The sequence below is a fragment of the Anabas testudineus genome, chromosome 21 (assembly GCF_900324465.2).
Source record: "Anabas testudineus chromosome 21, fAnaTes1.2, whole genome shotgun sequence".
In the NCBI taxonomy this organism is placed as follows: domain Eukaryota; kingdom Metazoa; phylum Chordata; class Actinopteri; order Anabantiformes; family Anabantidae; genus Anabas; species Anabas testudineus.
In genome coordinates this window covers 12,643,077-12,670,926 of record NC_046629.1, presented here as the reverse complement: position 1 = coordinate 12,670,926, position 27,850 = coordinate 12,643,077, and the positions used below count along the sequence as shown (strand labels likewise).

Here is a 27,850-nt window from a genome sequence, read left to right as displayed (position 1 = left end):
TGTTGTGAACACTACAAAACATAGACCATGTAAAGTGAAAATTTGTTTATTGATCCTGTATGTACCAAGAAATGTTTCCGATTCATGAGACATGGAAAACAATTTTCTTGCAGTCCAACATGCCATATTCTATACAGAGCATAGATTTATGCTTGAGAATAAAGGAAGCATTCAGTTTGGCTGTTAACTCATCATTCAGCCTCTCATTCACACGACGCAGAGCTCCTGACTCACAAGTCCTTGTCGTAGGCTCGTCTTACCTTCTAATGGATCAGTGAGGTGTGCATGTAGCAGACCTGCATACTGTGCGTTTTTACATGGAGCATCGCTGTACCACACACAACCAGCAGAAGCAGCATTCACCTTGTCCCTATTAGATTTTTTTTGTTGCTTTTCATTCAGCAAAAAAAAGAGAGCCTAGCTATTCTACTTAGTAGAAAAATGTACACAGTATAAAACGGACAGTGATATTTAATTAAAAAAAGATGCTGTTAATAAGCACATGTATAAAACTTATTATACATTTAAAACCTTGTCGCCCATTGAAGCGTAGAAGACAAATATAGTGCTTTTAACTGTACAGTAATCGTTCTTGCAAAGAATTTGTACATGGAAACAAAGAATACTAGCAAAAATATAGGATGCTGAAAAAGCAGGATATGTTTAACAACCATAGGTCAAAGTGATCATGATCTGCAACAACTACATTATATCTGAAAACAGACTTTATAATTATAGCTTTGAGCTTTTTAGTGGTAAAAATGTTAGGGAACCTTTTTGGTCTTATACCCACCTTTTATGTTTTAAGACATTCCCCCATCATTCATAAAATGATTTGAGCTGAAGTTGGTTAAAACATTAGTGAAACAAATGTAATGAAAGAAGAGACAGGAGCTGCAGTATGAACATAACTCACAATTGGCACCATAGTCAGCTCATGTATGCTCATAGAACATTCATGTTCAGCAGCTGTACGTGTTAACACAGAGGAGACAGCATGGCACTACGGTATAAAAAGAGTTTCTCAGGGTTTTGCGTGGTGATGAACTTTATGAACTACATGAATTCAGAGTACAGAGCTGCTACCTCAGCAGACAGAGTCATTACTGACTGGCAGCTTCCCACTGCGTCGGACCTCTTTCTCTCTTTTCTCTCTCTGTTTGTCCATCTTCTCCTGGGCTTTACGCATGTCCTTCAACTTTTTCTTGATCGTTGAACGGTCACTCTGACTTGACACACCAAGTGCCTGAGGGAAAAAGTACAAACATTTAGGGTAGGATAATGACAAACACAATTTGTTCATTTAGTCTTTGAAAATAGTGAAAAGCAAATAGTGAAAGAAATTTAACATAATCTGTCACAGCAGTGAAACTGAGATATTAAATTTACTGTCGTGTTAAGCAAACTAAAGGGAAGTATTCACATTTGAGAAATTGGAGCCAGGGTACTGTCATTAGAAAAGCAAGGGCTTTTATATCTTGTAATGTTCTCTTCTTAACATGTCATTTGTGTACTTAAGAAATCTAAAATATAATAAAAATCTATGTTGTAATATGTTGTTTTTACCATTTTGGCCACAAGGTGGAAGCAAAGGCTGACAAGGCCTGACTGAATAATTACTTCATATGCAGCGAGCAAAACCTCATGTATGCCGTATATAAAAATGCCATTCTACAGTCTTAAGATTCAAAACAAGGAATTAAAAAAAGATCATTAATCAACATTTTATTTATTTATTACCTTCAACTTGTCACTATCCAAGAATAAGAGCTGCTGACCATCCACTCCCTTAGCAGTGAACTCAGGTGTGTATTGGTCCATATTCATGCCCATCAACCAGTGACACACCTGCTGATTTGTCCATTCAGAGACAGCCCGGTTCTGCCACTGATACTCTTTTCCTGTAGCCACTGGGTCATCATCCAAAGTCTGCAGAAGACAGAGATAAAACAAACAGATACTAGAAGATTAAACACACTTTTCACTGTAGTAAGACTGTTACTAATGTAACACATGTAATGTGTAATTTTACAGATTCTATGTGTTTAGAATTTATGGATCAGTTGTGATAGATCATGAATGCAACATGTATCATGATGTCCTTTTTCATTTATTCTGAAATTATTTTGTCTGAATAAAGTAATTATTTTTTTGTTACTTGTGGGGAATTTAAATAAAAATGAAAACCCAACTACAGTTTGAATAACAAAAAAAAAAAAAGAACATGTAGTGCAGGTTCTGCTGATGATCAAAACTGTGCAATGTACAAAGTTCAAATGAGCCCTTAAAAGCGTGCAATGACACCAACATTGTCTGATGCATGTCAACATATCTTCAAAGGTTTGACTAACAAAAACACTTGAATTAACTATAAAATAAATAAAAAATTTAATAAAAAATTAAAAGGAAAAATAGAGTGAAACACCCCTGAGCAGGCAGCCGAGCAGTCAACAATGTTCTGTGGTCAGCTAAAGCTTTTACAGAACATGAAGCACTGGTTGACAGTTCTAACAAGGGCACAAATACAAACTAATAACATCACAGCCAACTTGAGAAATGTTAAGCCACAAGACTCTTAACACAAAACAAAATAGTTCTAACACACACATGCAGCCGCCTTCTATTCCCTCTCCATTCATGTTTTAATCCTTGCTATGAAAGGGGGAGGCTCAAAGAGCATGCTTGAGAATGTCCCCTTTCAGCTGCATCAAGGCGTCCCACACGGCTTTTGTGACTGTGCAACAAGGAGAGCACTCACCTCGCTGGAAGAGAAGATTAAAGTGTGTGAGCGCCCAGACAGATTGGGTTCAGCAACTAACCCAGAGATGTCTGAACTGGGACTGCCAGCGTTAGAATCATCTATGACTGAAAAACTCTGGAACAAGTGAAAACAAGGAACGCATTTACTAAAGTAACACATGACTGAACAGCAATTCTTCACTACGACAAGCAAACATAATGCTACAGGTGTGAGGGGGTCAGAGCAGTGCTGGTTCCATTACGAACTGAAATTACAATAGTAAGTGTTAACTAATTACAGTGGCAGCAGGTCATTGATTGTGAGTAAGTGCTGTGATCTTTAACATGTAGAAGGAAGAAGCTCTACACTATAAATTTGAGGGTGATTACATCTAACACCAATCCACCACCAACAACTTCTAAACAGACCTCTACAGTAACACCACATCTAATGAAAGAACATAAAGAAGGAATTCTACAAATCATGTCAAGCAGATGCTACGAGATGACCAGTTAGGTTCATCCAGTGACGTTTACATGTAACGCTGTCTAAATATTTATTCTGTGGCCTGTTTTTACGACATTAAAGTGAGCTAAATTTAGAATCAGGGAAATATTATCCAGATGTGTAGGCTGTTGCCCTAGCAATGTGCAAGTTCAGCTATAGTTTAATTTCAACATAGTGTGAGAATTACACTATAAAAACACACTGCACAATACAAATTAGTCACAATGTAGCTGAGTAGCAGTGTTCACTCTGCTCATGTCCGATCAAATGTCAGATTAGCTGGTGGAAAAAGCCACTGAAATGATTAATGTTTCCTCTGGAACAGGCCACAAGGCTCTACATCTGACCTGAAAATCAGACATTAGTTTCTTGTAATACTACAAAAGCAATAATGAATTAATCATTTAATGTGTTGAGGTGAGAAATTAAAGAAATTGCAGAGCTACATTTGTTAGTAAAGCTCTACCGTTCCATCTAAAATCAAAGATGAGACAGAATTTTGCATACTGTACCAAATCTAATGAGCGACTGAATAAAGAGGACCAGGAGAGATTTGTCTGTTTAAAGGAAACATGATTCGGTAAGATAGAGTAAAAAAAACCATAATACACACAGCAACAGAACGTAAAACCGTTCTCTTGGCAATAATTTCTCTTTGGTTCAGTTTGTGTCTTGAATTCATTAAACAGAATAGTGGGATCGGCCCAACCACAGCTTGTATGACAGCCAGGCATTTCACTGGATGCGTTTGATGTGTCACTGTCCAAACTCATTTAGAAGCCACCAAATTCTTCCCTGCTAGCTCTCTCTGAACGATAACATATGGATCTAGTTATTGTAACCTTATTTGGAGATTTGGAAAGTGGCCATATAAAAACAGCCTCCCATTACGTGTCTACTAGTTTTACCCTTTCAATGATGCCAAAGGTATATTGTGATGATAGTGGATAGACAATAACTATGTTAAGGCTGGTCATGTCATCAGTTATAAAAGCCGGACGACTGAGGTATCAAGGTTATGACCCCAGTGATATCTCCATCTCACCATCCTTGTTAATGCCTTGTTGGTACAAATGTATTTATTTTCACACTAAATTAGAGAAGGTTACATACCTTATTCTTGCGCTCCTGGCTTTGTTCACTGCTGGTCTCAGTTGTAGCATATGGCAGGCTGCTGCTGGAGGATGAGGGCTCCCTGTCTCTGTCCCTGTCCTTCTCTTTGTCTCCAAACCAGGAGAAAGGCATGCAGGTAGGGATGGAGGTCATCGATTCTGCTGGTGACAGGTTTCCTCCAGACTCCTCCAGTAACTCTGCTGACCCTCTGGGCATTGAGGAAAAAAAAAATAGAGATACCTAATGAATATTTGGCTACAACAATGCCGATAAAGCTGGTCCTGCGCACTTTAACATATATATCACAGACTAAGAGAAATTGTGGAAATACTGCTGTTTACGTCCAAACGGAAAGAAACATTTTAAAAGAGAATGTACAGGTTCCACCTTTGATGTCTGAGAAGCTAAATTTAGTATGTTTCTTTAATGTCTGAAGACCAATAATGGTCAATTTATTACTTAGTATAGTAATTATGTGACATATTGTCCCATTAGGCTCTTTACATTACGTCCACTACATTACATTACCTTCACCAACACTACAGTTATGTAGCAATATACAAATGTTGGAAAAAGGTCCACAACAAGCCAAGAATTAGGTGCCTTAACATAGTTATAAATAGTATTTAACTCTAGTAATACAGTACCTGCTGTCCAAAGATGCTCTCATTGCCTCCTTGTCATGTTTTTTTCCCTTACCACCAGACTTCCGGAGGCCCCTGTTTGGATTACCAGTTAAAATTCTTTCAGTCCAAAAATTGTGAGAACTTAGGAAATAATAACAGTGTTTAGAGCGGAAACCTACCCAAAGTCGGGAAATCGTCTTTTAGGTTTTCCTGCTGGTGATGGTTCATTTAACTCCTCTGGAATTGAACAATGCTTATTAGTCTCAGTAGTAATTTAAGTCCTAATATTGCAGCCACCATATGTGGGTCTGGCATACCTTTACTCTCTTTACTCTTGCCTTTGGACTCCCTCTTCTTGACATTGTGTGCAAGTCCAGAAGGGGAATGTGGTGATGAAGTCTCTTTTGGAGGAGACAAAGATGGACTTCCAGTGCTTTCAACACTGTCACCCTGTGATGGTGACAAGGAAGGGCTGCTGGAGAGCTCTGACTTACTCCTGGATGCATCTCTGGCCACACACGGATCATCTTTCTGTGCACTCCCAGGGTAACAAGCAGGCAATGGGAGGGACAGGCTCTCCTGGAAGGACCTCCTCCTCCTGGGAGATTCCTGCTCCTCCTGCTCGTCCTCTTCTTCAGTTTCCTGTGGGGACAAAGCTAATTACTTACAAGGACAATTAAAGGAAGTACAAATAAAAAATAAAGCTATTCTTATCAAAGAAAGTACCACTTCTACTTTTTGAAGTTTATTAATGAGTCCATCTTGACATTTGTGCCAGATGTGATGAAATACAAGGCATTCTCTGAGATACTGTTTTCTCAAGAATTTACATACTTATGGGTGCTGTGACCTTAACCTTTGACCACAAATATCTAACAAGTTGAACATCCTGTTCAAGTTGAAGAAATGTGTCAAATATGAAGAGCTTCTCTCATGGCATTCCTGTGATATCACGTTCAAACAAACCAAAAAGATAATGTCTTTAGCTGGTGTGACAATTTGAGTGGGTCACACATGCCAACCTTTATTCCTGGCAGATTTGAGATTTTTTTTTAAAACTTTGCTTGCATGAAGTCAAATTATCCACTGAGTGGGTGAATATCTAAATAACAATTTGCATAAAATCCCATGTTTACTGTTATTTGTCAGCTTATTTATATTATTCTAAAAACACTAAGTGCTCTGCTCCTCTGTCTTGTAACAGTATCAGCTGTTCCTGGCTGACCTGAGAGTGACTAGAAGCCATGGTAAGGCTCTCCTTCAGTTTGATCCGTGACGGTGGCTGACGTTTGGCTTTCTGAGCCAGCAGGCCTTTCGCTCTGTGTGCACTTGTGTCTAAGCGCTCAGTCTCGGGGACCAACTCACTCCAGTCTTGCTCTACAGTAAGAATGAAAACAAATGCATTCCACACAAGTCATTAAGGTAATGTATCACCGATTTAATTATTTACCAAGATTTACTGGGGTTTATGATGTGTTTGTAAATGTTTTATAGATTACTCAATGTCATGTGTGCACTTTTGTTTCAAACAATTGTATCTACCCTTTGTACCTAGCAGAGAATCAACAGATTGTGTGTTGGTGACAGAGTCTTGGCTGCTTAGCCTCTCCTCTGCAGCAGAGTCCTGAGCACTCTGACGCTCTACACCTGAGGCCCCTGTGGACTCCAGGATAGTTATCTGTGGACAAGAAAACATCAAGCCTCATTACAGTCTCTGTACAAGTCTACTGTGGTGTATAACACTCCTGTTCAAGCTGGGGTCTTACCCTGTTCTGCAAGCCCTCCAACTGCTCCTTATACCACTTGTCTTTTTCATCTAGATTTCTTTTCAGTTCCTCCTCTCTCTTCACAAGGTCTATCTCTCTGGGGAGAAAACAAGGAAACAAGGCTTCTCATTAGTCCTTTTGCTTATAAATTAAATCTGTTTTATGTAATTATCACAAAAAAGCTTAATTCCTCTGACAGACATTTTCCTTTTTACTTTTGCTCAAGACAGACAAAACAAAAGGCTTGTTTTTGTTGTTGTTTGTGTTGTTCACAAATTAAAAAGAGTAAACAGAGGATAGAACCATGCGGGCCATCACCCCAATATACTTAAGGTGAGTGCAATTGTTTTACCCAGTTCAAAGCATTCAAAAATTATTTTTAAACATTTGATAACTTCAACAGCATGGTATATGTGTCTTTTCGAAATACCGGATAATCTGCAAACCCTAATATGGAGCAATTAGTCTTCAAACCAGTTTACAGTTGTTGTGGTTGTTCTAAACCTAAATGGTTGGCATGGCAATATACAATAAGTACAGTGCCTATAAAAAGTAGTCACCCCCTTGGATGTTTCATCCTTTTATTGACATTATAAATCAATTGTGGTCAATAAAAGTTGGCCACTTTGACAAAAACATTTCAGACAAATACCTCATTAATGTCAACGTAAAAACATGTTTCTACAAAGTAATGTCAATTAAATAAAAATATGTGAGATGAAATCAGTGTTTGCATTAATATCCACCCCCTTTAAAAGGAGTGACCTAATCCAACAGAGGTCCAGATCCTTGCTGGTAGTAGTCCCACAATTAGTGAAATGGGGATCACCTGAGTGCAGTGAATGTGTCCTAAGTGACTGCAGTATAAAAATTCTTGTGTCTGGAACGTCCAGTCACTGGTTAATCAGTATTCCTGGCTACCATTACACCATGAAGACAAAAGAACACTCCCAGCAACTCAGAGAACAGGTCAGTAAAAAGCATAAGGCAGGGGATGGATACAAAAATATCTTCAAGGTACTGAACATCCCCCTGAGTTCAGTGATATCCATCATCAAGAAATCATAGGAATATGGCACATGTCTAAATCTAATCTAAATCTAAATCTAGAACAGGCCGTCCACACAAACTGAGTGACTGTGCAAGAAGGAGACTAGTGAGAGAGGCAACTAACACACCCATGACTACTCTGAGGGAGATACAAGCTTCAGCAACTGAGATAGGAGAGACTGTACATACAACAACCATTGCCTGGGTTCTTCACTAAAGTTTTATGGGAAAATGGCAATGAGAAAGCCACTGTTGAAGAAAACTCATGTTAAATCATGACTTGAGTTCGCCAATAGGCAAACAAGACTCCATGGTCAAGTGGAAGAGTGTTCTTTGGTCTCATGAGAAATGGTTTACTGACAACAAGGTGAATGTTCTGGAGTGGCTGAGTCAAAACCCAGATCTCAATCCAATAGAGAATTTGTGGATGGTCTCGAAACGGGCTGTTCACACCCAATCAACACGCAACCTGACAGCTTGAGCAGTTTTGTAAAGAAGAATGGCATAAAATTCCAGTGTCCAGATGTGCAAGCCTAATTGAGACCTACCCACACAGACTCCATGCTACAATGGCAGCCAAAGGTGAATCTACTAAATACTGACCTGAAGGGGGTGAATATTAATGCAAACACTGATTTCAATTTAATTGACATTACTTTGTAGAAACATGTTTTCACTTTGACATTAATGAGGATTTTTCTGAAATGTTTTTGTCAAAGTGTCCAACTTTTATTAACCATGAATCATTTATAATGTCAATAAAAGGATGAAACATCCGGGGGGGAATACTTTTATAGGCACTGTATGTGAAGATATGTTTTTGTGCTTTGTGTTTGCGCTGACCCTTTAATTCCTTGCTGTTCCAGAAAGATGGGAAAATTATGGAGAAGAAAGGAACGGCTCATGATCCAAATTATACCACATTAAACATGTCAAATATGGTGGAGGCAGTTTCATGGCATGGACATGTATGACTGCCAATGAAATGTTTATTGATAACCTGACTGCTGAGTATAAGGACGGATTCTGAAGTGTATAGGGGAGTACTGAGTTAAAAAAACAAAACAAAAACAAAAACAAAAACAAAACTTATCTATATTCCATTTGTACACCAGTCAGCTTTCCTGGGAGAAAATATACAGTGTTTTACTGGTGTCTTCAGACTGAAGTTATGATATTGCAATTTAAAGTTAAAACTGTAAAGTGGTTTATCTCTCACGTACCTTATTTTAATTTAATGTTTTTAAAGCAGAGCATGGTTTGACACTAGTTTGTAACTAACTCCCTTAACTACTATTGTACATATACCATAGGCCTACATTCCATACTGCTACTTAAAATCTATTTAACAGATATCAAGTAGAAGAGTCTACTTGTATTACACTGTAAACACTGTATTACCCATTTACTTAATAATTAATTAAGCTATTTTAATGTCTTAACAGTGAAGTGTTGTGTACCACTGGACATACTTACTTCTGCTGGTAGTCCTTGAGCAGCTTCTTGGCTTTGTTGTACTTCTTGTCTAGGGTCTCGTATTGGGTCTGAGTCTCAACTAACTGTTCATTCACAGTCTTACACAGAGCCTGGGCTTCCAGCCAGAAACTCTCAAACTTCAGGATTTTGTCATTGCTGTCTGTGATCTTTTGCTCCAGTGTTGACTCCCTTGCTTCCCACAGCGATTTGTCCTCCTCCAACGCAGTCAGCTGCAGAGAGATGGCAATATGGCAACTTTGGTTGGCTCAACTTCATCTGCTGATCTGAGTCTGTCTGCTACTTAATGCACTACTGCATTATAGAAGTAAAAGGTAATTTACAATAACTGGAGCATACTGCTTGTTGTTGTGCCATTTCCTTCAACAATTTAGTTAATAGTTAATTGTGAAGCAAATTAATAATATACATTTAATATTTTAATGTTAATGTTATTATACAAGTATGATGCAGTTTTAGATGGCAAAAACATTGGAAAATGTGCAAATAGGAGAGTCTATTTTCTTTTATGGATTTGTATATAATACTACTGTATTAATTTGTATATTTTTATATTATGTGTATCTTAGAGATAAAAAGTTAATTCTCATACCTTTTCTTTTAGTTGATTTATTTCAGCTATAGCAATGCCGTGTTTAAGCTGCAGCTATGGGACAAAAAGACAAATGAAATATTTAGGTACTGTACGTTATTGAATTGTTGGTTGTCCTAACAGAATACCATAACTTTGACTGAGATTTTAAAATCACAATGATGTAGGTATTACCTCATTGAACTTGAAGGTCATCTGAGAGCTGTTCATGTTAGTTGGCATAAACAAAGTCTCTGAATCAGGCAGCTCAAACACCTCTATGTTCCGCCCTGGAGAAAAATTGGAGCCCAGAATCCTCTCATCTGCTCCTTCATCCTCCTCATAGTGCTCCTCCTGAAATATGATATCCCACATGGCATTGTATGCTGTGAACACCAAAACTCCCTGAATGCCCAGGAACATGCTCAACAAGTGTCGGCAACACTCTCTGTGGCATATTTCACCACAAGAAGAAGAAGAAGTTTTTACTGAATACATTATAACCAAATAGTGGGCTGGCTGACAAGGATGCAATATGAGAGTTTGACTACATGATGTTCATGTAGGATATCTGCAACATGAACAACATTCTCTGTAGATACCATAACTATCAACACATTTGCAAATCAAACATATACATATACACATTTTTGCATGACCACAGAGCCAGTAGAAATAGTGTCTACTTCCTCACCAACTTATGCAATGTGTCTTATTTGTCTTTGTTTGTTCCAGTAAATTCCACCAATATTCTTTGTCTCTCTATCATTAAAACAGAGGCTTGTGGCTGCTTGAACTGCAGAAAGCAAATATTTCACAACTCTGGCAGACAAGCAGCAGCCGAATGAGCACCTCACAACATAACAGAATTGTGACGCATGGCTTACTGACAACCAGGTGCTCATTTCCTGGTTTGAGCTGGGTGCTACTGGGGCGTGGCAAGGAAACTAATTCCCAAATGATGGTAATTAAGAGTTTCCAAAGTATAAATAGCATTCATGTGAACATCCAACTCATAATTATAACTGTAAAACACTGATTTTTCTGTAGCGCTGAAAAATCCAACCTGACCATTCAGACATGCTAAAAAAACAGGCAAATATTGATTCTAAAGTCTGATCAATGTGTGATAGAATAATTGAAGTGATACTGATTTGTATTGTCAAAGCCCACTACTTAAATCCTAAAAAGACAACTGTGGAAAAAGACTGGCCCTGAATATCTCAGAATGTGTTAACATGGAAATCTCCATCTCCTCCATCCACCCCATAAAACATTGTATAGGGCTGAGCAGCAACTGTCCTAATCAGTTAACTCACCTCCTCTGTGGAGTGTTCATACGGGTCATCCATGTGCTGTTGCTGCAGCTGGTTCTTCTCCTGCTCTAATGTCTCGCTTATCAGGCGGGCTACCTCGCTTTGTGTTCCTGGTTTCTCCCGTCCAATCAGAAACCTGTTTTTTTAAAGTGCATGTTAGTGCACCATATAATAAAATATTTTACATGTTGCATAGAAATACACAATTACAGCATTTGTTATGTCTTACTTGCTACAGGGGAAATGCAAATTTTGGGATGCAGTTTAGGTTTGACCACGTCATGTAAGAGTATTTCATTTTCCTATAATAAATCATTAACATGCCACAATACTTTGTGTTGCTTCATTTACCTAAAAGAAGAACACTAAACATTTATGACCTCTGGACTCTCAGGCAACAGACTGTACTATTCAACTGTGAAAGAACAGTCATAAGAAATAACATTCTTGTCAACAAATCATTTTCATTGTGTTATTTTTAGGGGGAGAGGAGATTTAAGCTGACCTCACTGTGCCTTTTGTGTTCTTCAGTACTGTAGCGGCAAACAGTTGGGTGACACCCACGAGACTGATACTATCCACCTCCACTATCTGGTCGTTCACCTGTATGCTAGAGAGAAAAGAGACTGTGATTACAATGGGAGGTTTTCAAGATTAGCTCACTGCATTCAGCAGCTAACAAAACACATCTATAAATGCCTGGGAAACAGTAGCAGCAAGAATATTTTCTTTATCTTCCTCATGAGTTTATAAATAATTCCAGTTGTTTGAGTTTAGTGTGTCACTGAGCCCTGGGAGAAGATGGAATTCCTAGAGTGTCACATGACAAACAGTTGTGGCAAGTGTACGCCATGTTTCCAGTTGTATTAAAAAAACATTACAGGTGACTTTGGGGTCTTTTGCACAAACTCACCGTCCATCTTTTTCAGCTGCTCCTCGCTCCGTTATGGTTTTCACAAAAATGCCAAGCTTTTCCAGACCTTGGTCAGCTCCCACTCCCATTCCTATGATACTGATTCCAAGTCCGTTGTCTCCTGAGGAATTATACGGAGAAATTATGAAGAGCATTGACTTAGAAAAAGCGTATCGCAGCTTTATCCCCTAGACATTCAACACGTTAATATCAACATTTGTGAAACAGCTTTTGCAGTACATGATTTGATGTATTTTTTATACTTGGTGTAGTAATGATGATGACATATATAAATAACTAGTAACACTTAATGTTAATTACCTTACCTTTCTCAATCTCTACAGGGAACACATCCATCTTCTCCACTCTCTTCTCCAGCTCATACTCTGCAGATGCTGCAACTGGATCCACGTCATCATTTCGCCGATCATATTCTTCATTTGAGAAGGTACTAAAGACCTGTATTTGTCAAAATTGCAAAGTTTTAACACACCACCTACAGTGCTTAACTAATTGTTAATCATCAGACAAATGAATGTTGAGGAGTACCAAAGGAGGAGACCAGTGCAGGCATATTATTTGTACGTTTCTTAACCTGGCAACATTTTCATGGCAAGAAAGAACTTCACTCATAGCTTTGAGGTTTTCTAGGGAAATTACAGCACCAGTGCACTAATGACTCACATTTTCACAGTTGCCAAAGGATAGCAGAGCCCTTTGTAAGATTTGGACCACTGACCACTGAAATGCACTCATTTGTTCATAAAATTTCAGCAATTCTTTTTCATTTCTCAAATAATCTCAGAGAGATTATGACGCTATATAATCTTTAGTTATCCAGCTGTACAGACTGCATCTTCGAATTGCCGTTAGTGATTTTTTTTCATCTTTAGTGAAATCAATCTTTTTTTTAAACTGATGTAAATCAAGTATCGATGACACTGAAGCAGAATATGTATTCCCAAGACATATGCTAAAAAGACTTTCATCATAGTTTTCAGAAGTTGTGAACTTTGCAAACAGGCCGCGCAAAGCACTGGATGTGTCCCAGGGGCTGTTTTCTGGTTGGAATTAAAAAGCACACACACACACGCATTACTGAACATGAGTAGCGTGGAAAGTAGGGCACAGCTGGGAAGAGCTAAGCAGTGGATGCAACAAAGATCATTGTTTGGAGGAGACAAGTGTTGTCATCAGCAAAATAAAAAAGAAATAAAATAAAGAGCAATGCAGAGAAAAAAAAAAAAAAATACATCCCCTACCCGTCAGTCCACAGGTATTATTTCATGCTCAACCAGCTTTAATTGTTATAACAACCTTGAGTTGAATTCCACCGAAAAACACGAAAAGTCAAGCTAAAGTGAGCTCTAATAGTCAACATAAAATGGATTTGAGATGACCATCTGTTACAACAAAATTACTATATTTCTGTAATACAATTACATTAAAGGAAACAGTGAAAAATATACAGTCAGGTTATTAAAAAATTAAATATTTGTGTTAATGTTCTTTGGACACAACAATAATGAATTTCAATTCAAAATGTGAGCTAAATCAAGACTTTCAGCTTTACTTCAAGGGCCAATCCTTATGTCTGTATTTATGTTAGTTTGTTTCATTATTTATGAGTCCCCAAAATTTAAAATCTTAGCTTTGCAGAAATGCAGGTACAATGTCAATTTTAAAAAGAGCTATATTTTTATTAAAGGTTTGCTTGATTAAACTGATATTTTTTAGATATTTCACTAAATAGAAATTCAAAAAACCTTACAGTGCCAATATACAGTGAGTGAAAAAAGTTTTTGATCCCCTGCTGATTTTGTACATTTGCCCACTGACAAAGAAATTATCTGTTTATAATTTTAATGGTAGGTGTATTTTAACAGTGAGAGACAGAATAACAACAAACAAATTCAGAAAGTTAAAGTTATAAATGGATTTGCATTTTAATGAGTGAAGTATTTGATCCCCTATCAATCAGCAAGATTTATTTAGTTAGTTTAGTTTAATTTAACTTCTTCAATACTAACTTCTACGTAACTACATGTCTTAGTAGGTAGTAGTTAGTAGGTAGTGTCAGTTCTGACCAGAATTTTGTTCTCTTTAACCTCTTAAGACCCAAGCTCTAATTTGATATGCATTTTTAATAGCAATTCTTTTTGCTATTTGGGCTTATTGGGACCCGATAAGTATAAAAACTAAGCATCATCTTTTCACAAACATTTTCAGAAAAGACATCATATGCTTACATTTTAACCTAATTATAACAATTTTTTTTTATCAACACATAACACACATAACAACATTTTGCATTAAAAACTAGCAATGCCCTTTTCTTTACACACCTATTTGTGAAAGGCCGTGTAACAGTTGCGATCAGCTTGCACACACAAGAGCCCAAAAGTTGTTGTAAACGTATGTGAACGCCAGGTCCTAAGAGGTTAAGCTCATTCTCATTTGTAAAGACTGAGACAACAGCCGTGTTTTTTAGCAATACTTTGGCAAAATATATTTACTGTGGGGATGATTTTGTTTGGGGATGGTTTGTTTTGAGAATTTGGGAATAATAAGCCAACATCCTGAAACCTAATTTAACAACATGCACCAGCATGCAAAACCTCCTGCATGTACAACCCCACAGAAAACTCACAGAAACTTGCTTAATCAACTTGAGAAGTCAGACGGTGTTTTGTGGTCTACTGTGCAATCTTGAATATCTGAATAACATAAATTGCTGTCAGGTTTTTGAATAGAGCTTTCATTCTGCTCCCATGATGTGGAGTGTACTGAATAACACAATGCGCGGAAAGAAACATTGAACACGAGAATACAATTTACTAAATTAAAAATAAGGAGTAAGATTATGGAAAAATTGGACTGATTTAGACATCTGCAAGGATCATGAATGATTTAATTAAGTAAACATTCACATGCTGGGTAACAGTATACGTTCTAGATCCTGTAGCATGTCAGAACATGACGAATCAACCACAAACAGTCTCCTCCTCCCTCTGTCTTCCTCTCGCCTCACTATGTAGCCTTTGGATGCAATCCAAAATAGTGCAGACAGTAAGTTTCCACAGTAAATTTCTAAGCTCTCTGTTCAATTTGTCAAAGCAAATTGCAGTCTTTTTCACACACATTAATCCAACATTGTTTTGGGTTTATGATCTAAATGATCTATGATCTACATTGGTCCTCTCTTCTAAGGCCATATATTATGCTTTTTTCATTCACAAATCTTTGCCACACAAGACCAAGGCCACTGCACATAGCACTGAGAATTATCAGCTTTTAAAATAACCAACAAGCAGCTAAAATCATTTTTGTCCTGGTTGCATCTTTCTCACCAATTCTGCACAGCTCTAAATGACAAAACAGGACTAACAAAGCTTATCAACTTCTAATTTAGACAGTTAAAAATAGTCACAGAACTAGAGCAGACAGAAGTTCCATTAAGAATGAAAGATACTTTTTAGTTTAGACTTTGGAGACTTGAGTAATTAATGGTTGAAAATGTAGGCTAATAGAATATAAGAAGCACCACTGTGTGTAGTGTGGCCTTAGCATTAACTGAGAAGAAGTAGTTCAGCTTGGCTTCTCCCCCATACCTTACCCTCTTCTATAATGTCTGTTTTTTCTGTTGTCATGGTCGCCCAGTCCTTTTTTAAACAATGTACTGTTCTTTGTTAAAACCTAAGCAAGAAGAATCCATCTCTTTATTAGCCCTTTCCTCAAAAGAAAGTGTCACAGAGCTCAATGTCCTCAGTTATAGAGGACTAAACACCAATTTTCTTTTGTTGTTCAGGAAATGTATTCTAAGAATTTACTAGGCAGACTGACTCCAAATATGGGAGACCAAAAGAAGCATTTTGGATCAAGGTATTTAATTTGTTGCAATAATGCCAATTTCTTCTCTTAAATTATTTGTTTTCTCCGTGGAATTTGATTAATAAGCAGTTATGCCATATTCCCATTTCCTCCATAAGTGTAACTTTCAGCACTATGTGTGGGCTTTTCTTCCATCCTCAAGATGCCAATGGTCTCTTTACGTATGCTCACACACAGGTGTACACATGCATACTACCAAACTGAAAGCCGTTCCATCTTTCTTTCATTTCCCTCCACATAACAGAATGCCAGTATGGGAAATGAGTCAGCAGCTGCGAGAAAAAGCAAACCAGAGAAATCTCTTGCCAGTGAAAAATGAAGGCTGACCACTGGATTGGGGAGTTTGTAATGTAAGCGGACCTACAAAAAGACAACAAATCAAAACATGCTGTGAGAGCGAGCTGGGGCAGGGGTGGTGGCTTGGCGCAGATCACAGAGTAATTAGGAAAGAAGGCATGGGGCCCAGATTTTAGACCATGTTTAAACACACCACGAAAAAGAAAAAATATATATCTAGTATTTCCTGTATGAATGGCTTTGGACTTTTAACTATAAGGTTAGGATTAGGGTTAACTATAAATGAAACAACTTTTGTATTTTCGCTCCTTTAGACTTGTGTTAATGTGTGACCTACAGCAGGAAAAAAAGTTATGGCAGAGTGCCACAAGAGAATCAAATTTCAAAAGGAGTGCAAACAGAAACAGGTTGAACAGGTCTGTATATAAATGGCCCACAAAAGCTACTCCTGTCTTAAATGGGCTGCTGAAAACTCTGATGCGAAATTATTATTAACTTTCACTGAAAACAAACAGCATCATCTAATGTGTTTGTCTGTAATCATATAATGATATTACTAAAAGCAATCACAATCAGGCCAAGACTCATCCCATGCCAAGATGCTTAATGCCCAGCTTTGAGCTGACAGCATTAGTATTCCACTCCATCTTGTCACATAATCACCCACTAGCCCAGGTGGTTGGAACTCAGATCCTATAAGGGAGGGCCTCTTTGCTTGCTGGATGAGGGTGGAGCCATGTCAGACACATTCAGCAAACAGAAGATATGTCTCAGATAGTGTTATTTAATTTTCTATTGGATGAACTGACTAGAAGCATGAGTGCAAACACAGAGTATTCCCCTTGTGCTTTGTTCTAATCAGGTTAAATATAGATAGAAGTACAGAGGATTCTGTCCTTCTGAATTTAACTCTCTCAACTTATAAATTAAGAATGCCAATTATTTCATCTAGCTACACATTAATATTTACAAACTGTAAGTTCTACAGGTTCTTATACTTGGACAGTGACAGGCAGTAATTATCTACAGTGCTAACAAAGAAAGTAAATGAACTGTACAACCATTTAACACACCCTGTGTGTTGAAGAAAGGAAAACGTGTTGACCGGTTACTCCTGCTGACACTTCCTGTGGGTGGAGCAAGGCAGCAGGTGCAAATCCAGGTTTCAGACATTTTCTTTTCTGTTACTATTAACTCCTGTTCCACGTGTTCTTATATGAGATACACATGACAGAAACCAAAGACAAACTCTCTAAAGATCCCACTTAACTATCCTGCAAATGACAAATCAGAAGCGTTATATTCTATAACTCTTGGAATTTGCTATATTGTACGGTTAAGAGCAAATGTAAATTCCGTTGATCTAAACTAGCAAATAAACATCATCTGGGGGCGAATGTATTTCTCTGTGTAAGGATATACCTGAATACACAATATAATATTACAGTCCTGGCTTTTATTTAAAAGATAGGTTAAAGAAAACAACTCCAATATAAAAAAACAAAGAAATCATTTAAAGCAGTGGTGCAATATTTATACTGTTCAGCTGGTAAAGCAAACATATATACTGACATATGAACAATAGGAATGCAGCTCTTCAAGTGCCCTACCATACAGTGACTTAGTACATATGCAGAAGAATCTTTCCACAAACATTGTGTAAAATAACTGCAGTGCTATTTTTAACTATATTATGCAGCTATTTTTCTGTTGCATTGCAAACCTTGAGTATTTCAAACACAATGAAATTACATATTAAATGCCACAAACAGCATTTATATGGCTCTACATGAGAAGTAATTCTCTTGTAGTAATTCTCTTTTCAACCATGATAGGGGTAAATACACACTGATGCTGCATTCCTACTTTCTTTCACAAAGAAAATCTTTCTTCCATACAGGACACCTCCTCTGTCAAGAAGACTCAGGTTACGTAGGGACCTAATCCCGTTGTGAGCCACAAGCACAAGGCACTTCCTCTCTCCTAGTTGGCTACAACTCAAGAGTGCTCAATCACAGTACCAGTTCAAGCTAAGTAGACTGAGGAGAATAATGCCGTCCTAGCAGGAGGCTGGTGTTAGCTAGGCCACAGGTAGAAATGTTGGCTGATGGACATTTGTGTGACTCAACTGGCTAACACACACAGCATGTAATCTTTGCCCCATAGTTTTAATCCAAGCTCATGTCACTGTTTTGACAAATCTCTCTGTATCCTTTCCAGTCTTTCCACTGCACACAGCCACCAATCATACAATTATCTGCAAAACCAACAAAACATAAAAGTATGTATGGACATTTTTGGATTTACTACTCAACTTCACCTAACATTGCTTTTGCCAAATGCTCTTTCACATATATCCTCCACTGTCATCTGGTGATCATAAGACGTGTTATCTAGGCATGGGCTTGTTTCTGGTTTCAAGGTATAAAGAGGTTTGAAAAAGTCAAAAGTTTTAAGCCCCCTAAAATTTGCCTCATAACGTTTGGTCTGTATGATAGCCGAAGGAGGTGAACCCCTGAACTTCCCCGTCAAAGTAGACAAATTCAGCTGAATGGGAATTTTTCCAGTACCAGATAAAAAAAAAAAAAAAAAAACAGACCTGAATGGCGTATAGGGCACCACTTATCACTCTTTACCAATTTAAAGGTACTCTCATACTAATCTGCAAAAAAACTGAACATGCATACTATTTGTCCATATAATTATACCCAGCTAAGGCCCAGAGCAAGTAAAAAGACACATACATACATGTGCACATAGATACTACTCCAATATAACAATTACAACTTTGAGTCAGTTCTCTCTTTGTGTGATTTCTTTTGCTTTAAGTCTCCCTCTGATAGGTTTTATAAACTGTGTGTGAACAGACACAGTCTAGCATATTGTTGTGAACTATAATGCTGTGTTTCTTCCTGTCATCGCTCCACTTTGTGCAGAGGAGACGCACTGTTGTTTGTGTCCCCTACACTCCAGGTCAGCTTCTGGTCCCCTCTCCCAGGACCCCCTGCCAGGATGACTGGGATAGGGAGGGGGATCCACACCCTTAGATAACAGCAGAGTTTAAGGCCTGGATAAACAGTGAGCTGTTCACAAGCTGTGTGGAATGCACTGGAGTGATTTTTTCCCCTTACTTTAGCAAAATGTTGATTAGTTGATACTTTGATGGTGGAATATCTGTGGAGAAAGATATTACTTCCACCACCACCACACCCCTGAAACTCCTACTGACAATATTTACACATGATGTGTGGCGGTACTAAAAGACATTATGCCATCAAAAATAAATAAATAAAATTCACGGCCCTAAACATCCCCATCTCTATTCATCATCTTGTAATGTCCTGCAATATAAAGGAGAGGAGGCTGTTAAACTACCAGCTTCCCTGGTCAAGAGATTAAGTAAACCATCATTCTGATTTTCTGTGACAAAGCTTGTCTGATGATACAGTGCAGCAGCTGTGACGCCAACATGCCCGTCATCAGCATTAGTTCTCAACCTCCACTAATTTGCCTTGTGTCTGCAAAAAAATTCCTTGGTCAGACGCCACTGCTGAGTCAATCACAAAGCGGTTTTTAATGACAATGTTTTAGGTGCTTTAGGTGAAAACAAAATACTTACCAGAATGGGGTCAGAAGAGAACTTGATTTTCCTCTTTGGGAGGGGCTCCTCCTCATCCGACAGACCAGGTGCTTCGTAACAGTTATCATACTCCCTATACATTTGATCCTCCTCATTCTCTTCCTCTTCTTCCTCTTCCTCTTCCCTGAGGACCTGGTCTACATCCCTGTCATCTACAAATGCTGCGTTCTCAATGCCATACACTACTGGAGAGGCTCTATCCAGGGTGTACTGACCCGCCTGCTCCTCTAGCTCACTCTCGTCCTCTGCAGCCTCTTCATCTTCCTCACAAACATCACCATCTTGACTCACTTCTAAACTGTCAAATAGTTTGTTGTCCTCCTGGACTCTACTTTCACCCACAGTCTCTGTAAACTTTTGTGCCTCTTTTGGAACATCTCTCATTATGACCTGATGGGTACAGTTCTGTTTTTCGGATGGAAGGTTTTTTTCCAGGTCTGTTGGTAGGTCTTTGGGGTGTTGCTCGTTTTGCTCCTCAAACACATTATCTTCCACATTCTCATCTTCGTTCTCCTCGCTCTCTGAAGATTCATTCTGAACAACTACCAGTTCAGCTCGCACCATGCCCACACCTCTGTCCGATGATGATGTCTGGCTGGGTGGCTTCTCCTTAGTAGGACTTTGTACAATGCCATCATTAGTCTTGGTTTTTTCAGAGTATTTTGCTCTATTGGTGTTCTGAATGCCATCAGCTGATGGAACAGGCTGCTTCACATCTCTTGGGGGTGGACTATGTTGCTTGCCATCATCCCCACCAACTGAGGTCTTTTTTAATCCATCACCAGATGATGAGGAGTGCTTGTAGCCATGGCTGATTAGAGTTGTCTTCTCTGGGGAGAGGGCTTTGTTAGTGGCATCACTAGTAGGAGAAACAGGCTTGTAAGCTGCATTAGTAACTGGGAATGTTTGTTTGAGCCCAGTATTAGAACCAGAGGCTGGTGGTTTGTTTATGACAAAAGCTGTTGAGGGGGAATTTTTGCTAGTGCCATCAGCTGCAGGCGATGAGTTAGTTTCTTTAGCAGGTGTAGAAGGTTTGGGCAAGCTGTCCTTTGCTGGAGAGGTAGGTGGTAACTGTTCTGTGATACTGTGCTGTTTAGCAGGCACCATTCCCCCTTTTGCAGCTGTGTTGTTGTCCTCTGAGTCATTCTCACCCATATAATTCTCCAGCCTTTTGGACATGGGTCCTGCATTCAGTGACACTCTAGATGCATGCTTTTTCTCACTATCAGCATTCCAGTCTGGTTGACATTTAACTGTTGATGATTGGTCCGATTTAAGAGTGATCTCGGAAGATCCTGACACTCTCCTTGTGCTTTTCCCTTCATCAGAAGAACTTCCGTGGGACAAGCGATTTACTGCTCTGTTTGGAGACTGCTTTTCAGCTGCAGGCTGCTCTTTGATGCCCCTTTCAAAGAGTTTTCTGGTCACAGAAAATTTCTCGGCCAAAGCCACTTTGTCAATCTCAACATCCTCCCCCTTGGGTGTTTTATCTAAATTGTGTGATTCAGGGCTTGTGGCAGTGTTGAAGTTAACTTTGTGAGTGTTGACTGGAAATTGCAGCTTTGTTGGGGACACCTGAGGCACATCAGACTTTACAGTCACTTTTGCTTCTTGGCACTCCTGTTGCTGACCATCCATCTGTAGGAATATGTTTTTTATCTTGTTCACTCTGGTCCCAAAAGGTCTCCCCCTCGAGTCCTCCCGGGTATCACTGGACCCATTGGTGTATGATTTTGCAGCAGCCTCGGATTTTGATCCATCAAAGGAGCATTTAATAGCATGGAAGTCAGACTTGTATGCATTTCTGTGGGGGGAGGCGCTTCTTAGGGTTCTCTCGCCTCCTTTGCTTTCCGCTTTGATCATTTTCCCTTATTTATCAGTGAAGCCAAATAAATAAAAAGTGGCTCTGGAGAGGCTGTTGCTCTTTTGGTGAACTTGTATCCCTGCACTTTATGCAAGCGGTGCCATTGTGTCCGGCAGAGCTTCTTTGGAGCACCGTCTCAACTGAACAGTCACAGCGAAGTCATCTGGAGAGAAACTGACAATAAACTCTGTAAATACAGAGACCGGACACCATTACCTCACTATCTGTGACTGTAACAATGGAAACTTGGCTAATACACCACTATCACTTTCAACATTTAAATCAAAACACCGTGTGTGTGAAGGTTAACGTTAGCACAACCGTTTTTATTCATTTCGATGGTTATCTGCCCACAGGCGTTAGCTAACCCACAAATGTTAACCTTCAAAGTAACTTTAACTGGTTAGATATCAACTTTTAATATACTTAGTTGAGCCGTTTGAACACCGCTAGTGTTGTTAGCAACCATAACAATAAACTATCTATTAAAAAGCCGAAACTAAGTTAGCGTTAACTTACTGGGGCCGACGGTTCAATGCGTTACGTTAGTGCCTCACTCTGAACAACTCATTGTAGCATTTCAACTACGAGCCGTTTGGAAATGTTAACACACAACACCACACAAAGGTAAACAACTTCACAAGGCTCTCACCCCCTACTCGCTTCATCGTGTGAGGCACCGAAATACCGCCCACAGTGTCCCCAGTTCGACGGTCTCAAACTTGTCCCCTCTCCCTGCTCACCGCCATCATTCCCCGCTCCGGCAGCATTTTCCAGCCTCCTCCTCCTCCTCCGCGCACACTTCCAGACCTGTCGCGGGCTGCGCGCGCAAACGCGTCCGTCCGTGCGGCCGACGAGAACACAGGGAGTCGGGAGCGCGCACACATTCCAGCAGTGTAACCCACCACCAGTCTCCTGCGCTCCGCACCCTCCTGTGTGTTTCTCCACTGTGCTGCACAGAGTAAAAGAGAAACTGTAGGGGAGTGTTACAGTAAAAAAAAAAAAAAAAAAAAAAAGAGTTTAGTGTGTTATCAGAGATCACCTAGACCTCTGCTCCGGTAAAAGTCCACACCTAGACTACAAACAACTAACTAGAGGAGGCTAAACTTACACTGCGCATGTTCAGTAACAGGCCTGTAAATGGTTTCTATTTGAACCTTATACTATCTATCCACTAGTCTATGCAACGTTCTCACCGAGTGGCTGCTTTTGTAATAGCTTATCATTAGAGTAAAACACACACATGAAGTTTACTTGGAAGAAAGTCTGGGTCATAGCCTGTGAAAAGTTGCTGCTGTGGCTCAAGGTGATACTTTAAGCAGAAAATCAACCTTATGAACTGAAAGTGTAGGGGATGAAAGGAACTCACATTGAGGGCACTGTGTGGGTCCAGTGCTCTGGGGTTGTAGTGAGGAAATGATAATGTCCACTGATTTTTAGCTCTGTTGCTCTCTCTCTCTTTCTCTCTCTCTCTCTCCCCCAGCATAAAGTATGCAAAGCAACACTTATGCACTAGATTATCCCTTTAGGATACTTTATTGTTCACTGCAACTCTGGTATGCTATGGAAAGTAGACTTGGCCATGACTGGATTATCAGCTGAACAAAGTGGGAACCTGCCACAGAGGTCCAGGCCATTAGAGGCCCCACACTGATTTATCGCTCTTTTACACAGACATCATTTCACATAGTACAATAGGAAAACTGTGGGTCTGATAATAAAACATGCCTTGGGTTTCATGGTCCAGGTAGAGAATCAGAGTCTCACATGATGGCTCACTGTCAAACCGTCATGACTAACTTCTCAGATGAGCTTTTATGATAAAAGCCAGGAAGAAATAGCTACTTATGTTAGTCTCAGAGAAAATTATTATTGTTCAATAATTTATTCATCACTTAGTTACCTGACTCTCACAGAACAGCTGCTTCAGGACTCTGTTACATCCCTAGAGCAGGATTGATTCTGTGATAAGTTCCCACAGTCCCACATCTACATCCTTGTGTGTCTCTCCTTGTCAGGGACTCCCGTATAACACAGTGATGCTAGAAAAATGGAATCACCAATGAGACAAGGTATGCAAAATTCAAATCATCAGTGGCCCATGTGTGTCATACACTAAGGCATGTCAGCATGGGTAAAGTCACATTTTATGATAACTTAATTCATTAAGTTGTCGTAAAATGTGAGCTGATCTTCATCTAAGTCAAGTGCATTAACAAATATGATGTGCCTAAAATAATAACACAAAAGAAATTCAGATCTTTCATGTTTTTATTAAGAACAACCATAAAAACCTCATAGAGCTTGTGGAAAAAGTATGTGAACCCTTGGAATAATAACCTCCAAAAAGCTACTTGGAGTCAGGTGTTAGCATACTTAGTAGAAATTTATTTTCAGTGTGTGGACTAGAGCGACTTTGACTGACAAAAACAACTCAACCTTTTGAGTTTGCTTCGTACAAGAAGAATACACTTATGTGAGCCATGCCTCACCAGACGCCCAGACCTCAACCCAATAAAGATGCTATGGAACAACTTGAAGAGAGACACACACATGAGACTTGCAAAGAATATGACAGAGCTAAAGCAGTTTTGCCTGGAAGAATGGACTAAAATGTCTCCTGAATGATGTGCAGGTCTGATCCACAGCTACAGGAAGCACCTGGTTGAAGTTAATACTGCCAAGGGGGGATCAACCAATTATTAACCAGTTGTCCACTAGCACTATGATGTTTTTATGGTTGTTTTCAATAAAGACATGAAAGATTATTATTTTAGGCACATTATATTTGTTAATACTCTTGACTTAGATAAAGATCACATAAGATTTCATAACAAATTAATGCAGAAAACTATTAAATCCACAAGGTTCACATACTTTTTCTTGCCACTGTATATGGCCTCAATAAAAGTAGGTCACCAGCAGTGTTCCTACATCTTCATACAATTGCTCTGGCTGTACATAATCTTTTGGGACATTTTCATATTTTAAATTTCTAATCCATCATGCAGAAATCATCTGTTACACAACAGTGAAAGACATAGCTCAATGCAAAACTCAACATAATTTATTTTGTCTTTACTTGTTATTCCCTTCCCCAGAAAACAATAGTGTCCAGTTTAACTAAAATATTGCAAATATTCTTTACACCATTGGTGCCCGCTAATTTTATTCAGAACATAAAGATATGTTGTTTAAACTGAGACCAATGATAAAGATTATGAATGAGAGTGTATAAGTCAGATTTCCTTAGTGACTGAGAACCTACATTGCAAAAATATCATCCAGTCAAAGTGACCTAGGAAACAGATCAAGTAGAAGAACTGCAAAAAATAGCTTTCAAAGAACTGCACTTGTGTGAATATTTACTGAATATTTGAATGCTTCTTTTTACAAGAGCAATTGCTTTTAGTTTTAATAATACTGCATGTATAATATGGTCTTGGTGTAATAAGGTCATATATACAAAAGGCTTCATAGTGTTATATATTTATTTATATGATTTAAAAGGGCCACAGTCCATATAGTCCTTGATAATTATGTAAAACTAAAAATAAAGCCTGTTATGTAACAAAATGAAAAGTGGGTAGTCAATATTGATAAATATGAACCAGACTGCAACAAGAGGCTTAAGCAGATGGTGATCTATTTATCAGGCATTTTTGTGCGCATGGCCATTTTTTTCAGTTGCCTAAAGTGTAATCCCATCTACATTTTTAATTGTACAAACCATGAAATATTGAACCTGCTGACTAGTTTCTTCCAGAGGGCATCACTTTATGCCCTCAATTGGTAGATTCCTTTTTAAACATTTTATTAGAATAGTGTTGCTTACTTCAGGCCATCATACCAAACGTATCTTAGTGTTTTAAAATATTAATATAAGAGTGACGTCTTTAGAAAAAGTCCTGTTCTCAGGCATTTCCTCTGGAGTTATCTACTCTCACATTCCATCTGAGATGTTGTTGTCTGATATGAGAAGTTTATGTAGTGTTTTATAACCACTGTCATGTGGTTCATGTGAGTTCTACTTTGTTTCCACTGTACATTACGTCTCAGCACTGATTTCTATGCTCATTTGTTTTGTGATATTCATCTAACATTTAGCTACCATGGGGATGTGAACTTTAGGTTGGGAGTAAAATCGTCATCATCATCTCCTTTGACTGTTATTTACTCTAAGTAAGGAGTATGTCTACCAAAAACAAGTGTTACGTCTCAAAATAATTATCTGACAGGAAGAAAGAAATTTAAAAAGACATTTGACCTAGAACATTCAGTAATTTATGACTGCATGCGTTCACAGGAGTTCTGCATACCAGCATTAACGCATGTCTTTCACAATGCCCATCAGCATCTGAACTCAGACTGTTTATGCACATAAGGGTTGCATGTGTCTATGTGTTTACCATTGCAAGCTTGCTAGATCATCTCCTAGCAACTGTGGGTCTGAAAAGCCATATTTGCACAGTCAGTGGGCTTTCTCCCTGGGGTAACATGGCACGCTGCAACCGAGCCAGTGGTCCCTATAGCAACCCTTTAAACAACACTGAATGAACAAGGGAAACCAAATGGAAACAGGAGCAGGTGAAGATATCCAGTGAGAGTAGCGAGTGGAACCTTTGAGACAATGTCTCAAACTCGGTCCAACCATGCACAACTAACAGCACAAAACTGACTCTATATCTGTATTTTACTTTTTTGCTGAAATGCAATGCAACAGATAAATGTTTCCATTGTAAGTCATTAGCTTTTCAGTGCAAGTTTGCATTTCTATGGTATTTTAAGAATACAGATAGTGGTCATTTTCTTGCAATGGATAACATCTTGACACCTACATGTTGTCATCTAAACAAAGATTACATTTAGAAACGCAGGATTTAATAATGGTAACTCACTTGGAGTACAGTGAGTTGCAGTGCTTTGGAAACTGGCTAGTTCACTGAAATTAAAAAGGAAAGGTGTGGCAAAGTGCTGTAGTGCATAATGGCATCTTCACACACTGGCATGAGTTGGTCTGTTGCTGCTTTGACTTGGTGGTATGTTACAGGAATGTGTGTTTTGTGTTGTGCATGTCCTGGCGTGAGCTCAGCCTCGCATCCCCACTGTTTGTTTTGGCAAGACAAGGGGGGAGCAAGATGATTGGACATGAATTGTAGTTCCTGAGGAAAAACGTAAAATACTACACCGTCAAAATGTGAGCATGCTCATTCTTGATTATGGAGACACTAGAATCGTATTATTAATCTATAATATTTGTAGTGTAAGCTTCTCTTGATAAAACTTAAAGCTAGTAAGTTGATCTGAATTTAAGATAACTGTTCAGAAACCCTCAGTGCTATTTTGATGTGCATAACAGAGTACTCGTGCAGACAATAACAATTTAAAACAAAATGTCAACAATTTTGTATCTTTTAAAACAATTTTAAATCGACCTTATAAAATTAACAGAACTGAATTTGAAAGGTTGAATACCATTCGGCCCCAATCCTCCTGCCTTTTACAAAGTGAATGCTACCATCTGGTGGTCCAAAATGAAAAATAAATAAAAACAGGATTTTAAATATTGGCTCCAAAAAACACAATAATTGACTAACACTCCCACTGCCCACAGCCTAAAATGTAATATTACAAAAGTAAAAAATCATCACTTTGCATTATTCAAACAGGGAAACAGGGAGAAAAAGCAAAGAGTTACTGTTCTTACATCGTTTAAATGCAAACCATTTCTAAACCATCACTCACAACCATTTTTGTCACTCCTTAAAGACACAAAAGCACAATCTGTGGTCCACCACCTGTTGTCACTCCCACATAGACTGAAATGTCTTTTAATACAGGACACAATGGCAATATCAATACTGTTTTAATCACATTAATAACAAGGCAATACTTTTAAATAGAAAAAGATTGGCTTTAATGAATCAAGCTTTATAATAAAAGTCCTAATTTTATTTTGATCGTTAATCTTCTAGCTCAGTGTTGCATGTAAAATGTGTTTTATTGCAATTTAAATACCATAAAATATATTAATCTTATTTGCACTCTCAGATGCATTAAAA

At 38.6% G+C, this 27,850-nt stretch overlaps 1 protein-coding gene across 10 annotated transcripts; it reads right to left on the bottom strand.

Annotated features, from left to right (window-relative positions):
• Positions 1-30: 30 nt before the first annotated feature.
• ppp1r9ala (protein phosphatase 1 regulatory subunit 9A-like A) lies at positions 31-22,711 on the bottom strand. Of its 10 annotated transcripts, none has more exons than XM_026376243.1 (20): positions 22,441-22,711; positions 19,904-21,975; positions 12,423-12,555; positions 12,097-12,217; positions 11,689-11,793; positions 11,187-11,319; positions 10,063-10,221; positions 9,889-9,942; positions 9,279-9,508; positions 6,753-6,849; positions 6,538-6,664; positions 6,212-6,363; positions 5,304-5,628; positions 5,166-5,223; positions 5,008-5,079; positions 4,361-4,568; positions 3,760-3,804; positions 2,759-2,875; positions 1,741-1,929; positions 1,088-1,246 (listed from the first exon to the last, which is right to left on the bottom strand). In XM_026376243.1, exons 2-20 carry the CDS (start codon positions 21,785-21,787, stop codon positions 1,088-1,090), a joined length of 4,368 nt encoding a protein of 1,455 aa, XP_026232028.1. In that variant the 5' UTR covers positions 21,788-21,975; positions 22,441-22,711. The 10 variants fall into 10 exon arrangements, with proteins under 10 accessions (XP_026232034.1, XP_026232036.1, XP_026232028.1 ...); XM_026376241.1 differs by having other exon boundaries at positions 19,904-21,962; XM_026376246.1 differs by having other exon boundaries at positions 19,904-21,951.
• Positions 22,712-27,850: the final 5,139 nt, after the last annotated feature.

What these genes read in the sequence shown, in the direction of transcription:
- ppp1r9ala (XM_026376243.1), bottom strand. Translation starts at nt 21,787, where the DNA reads ATGATCAAAGCGGAAAGCAAAGGAGGCGAGAGAACCCTAAGAAGCGCC. An exon ending in TCTCTTCTGACCCCATTCTG is followed by an intron (nt 12,556 to 19,903) that starts GTAAGTATTTTG and finishes TGACAAATACAG; the next exon opens with GTCTTTAGTACCTTCTCAAA. An exon ending in TGACCTTCAAGTTCAATGAG is followed by an intron (nt 9,943 to 10,062) that starts GTAATACCTACA and finishes TTTGTCCCATAG; the next exon opens with CTGCAGCTTAAACACGGCAT.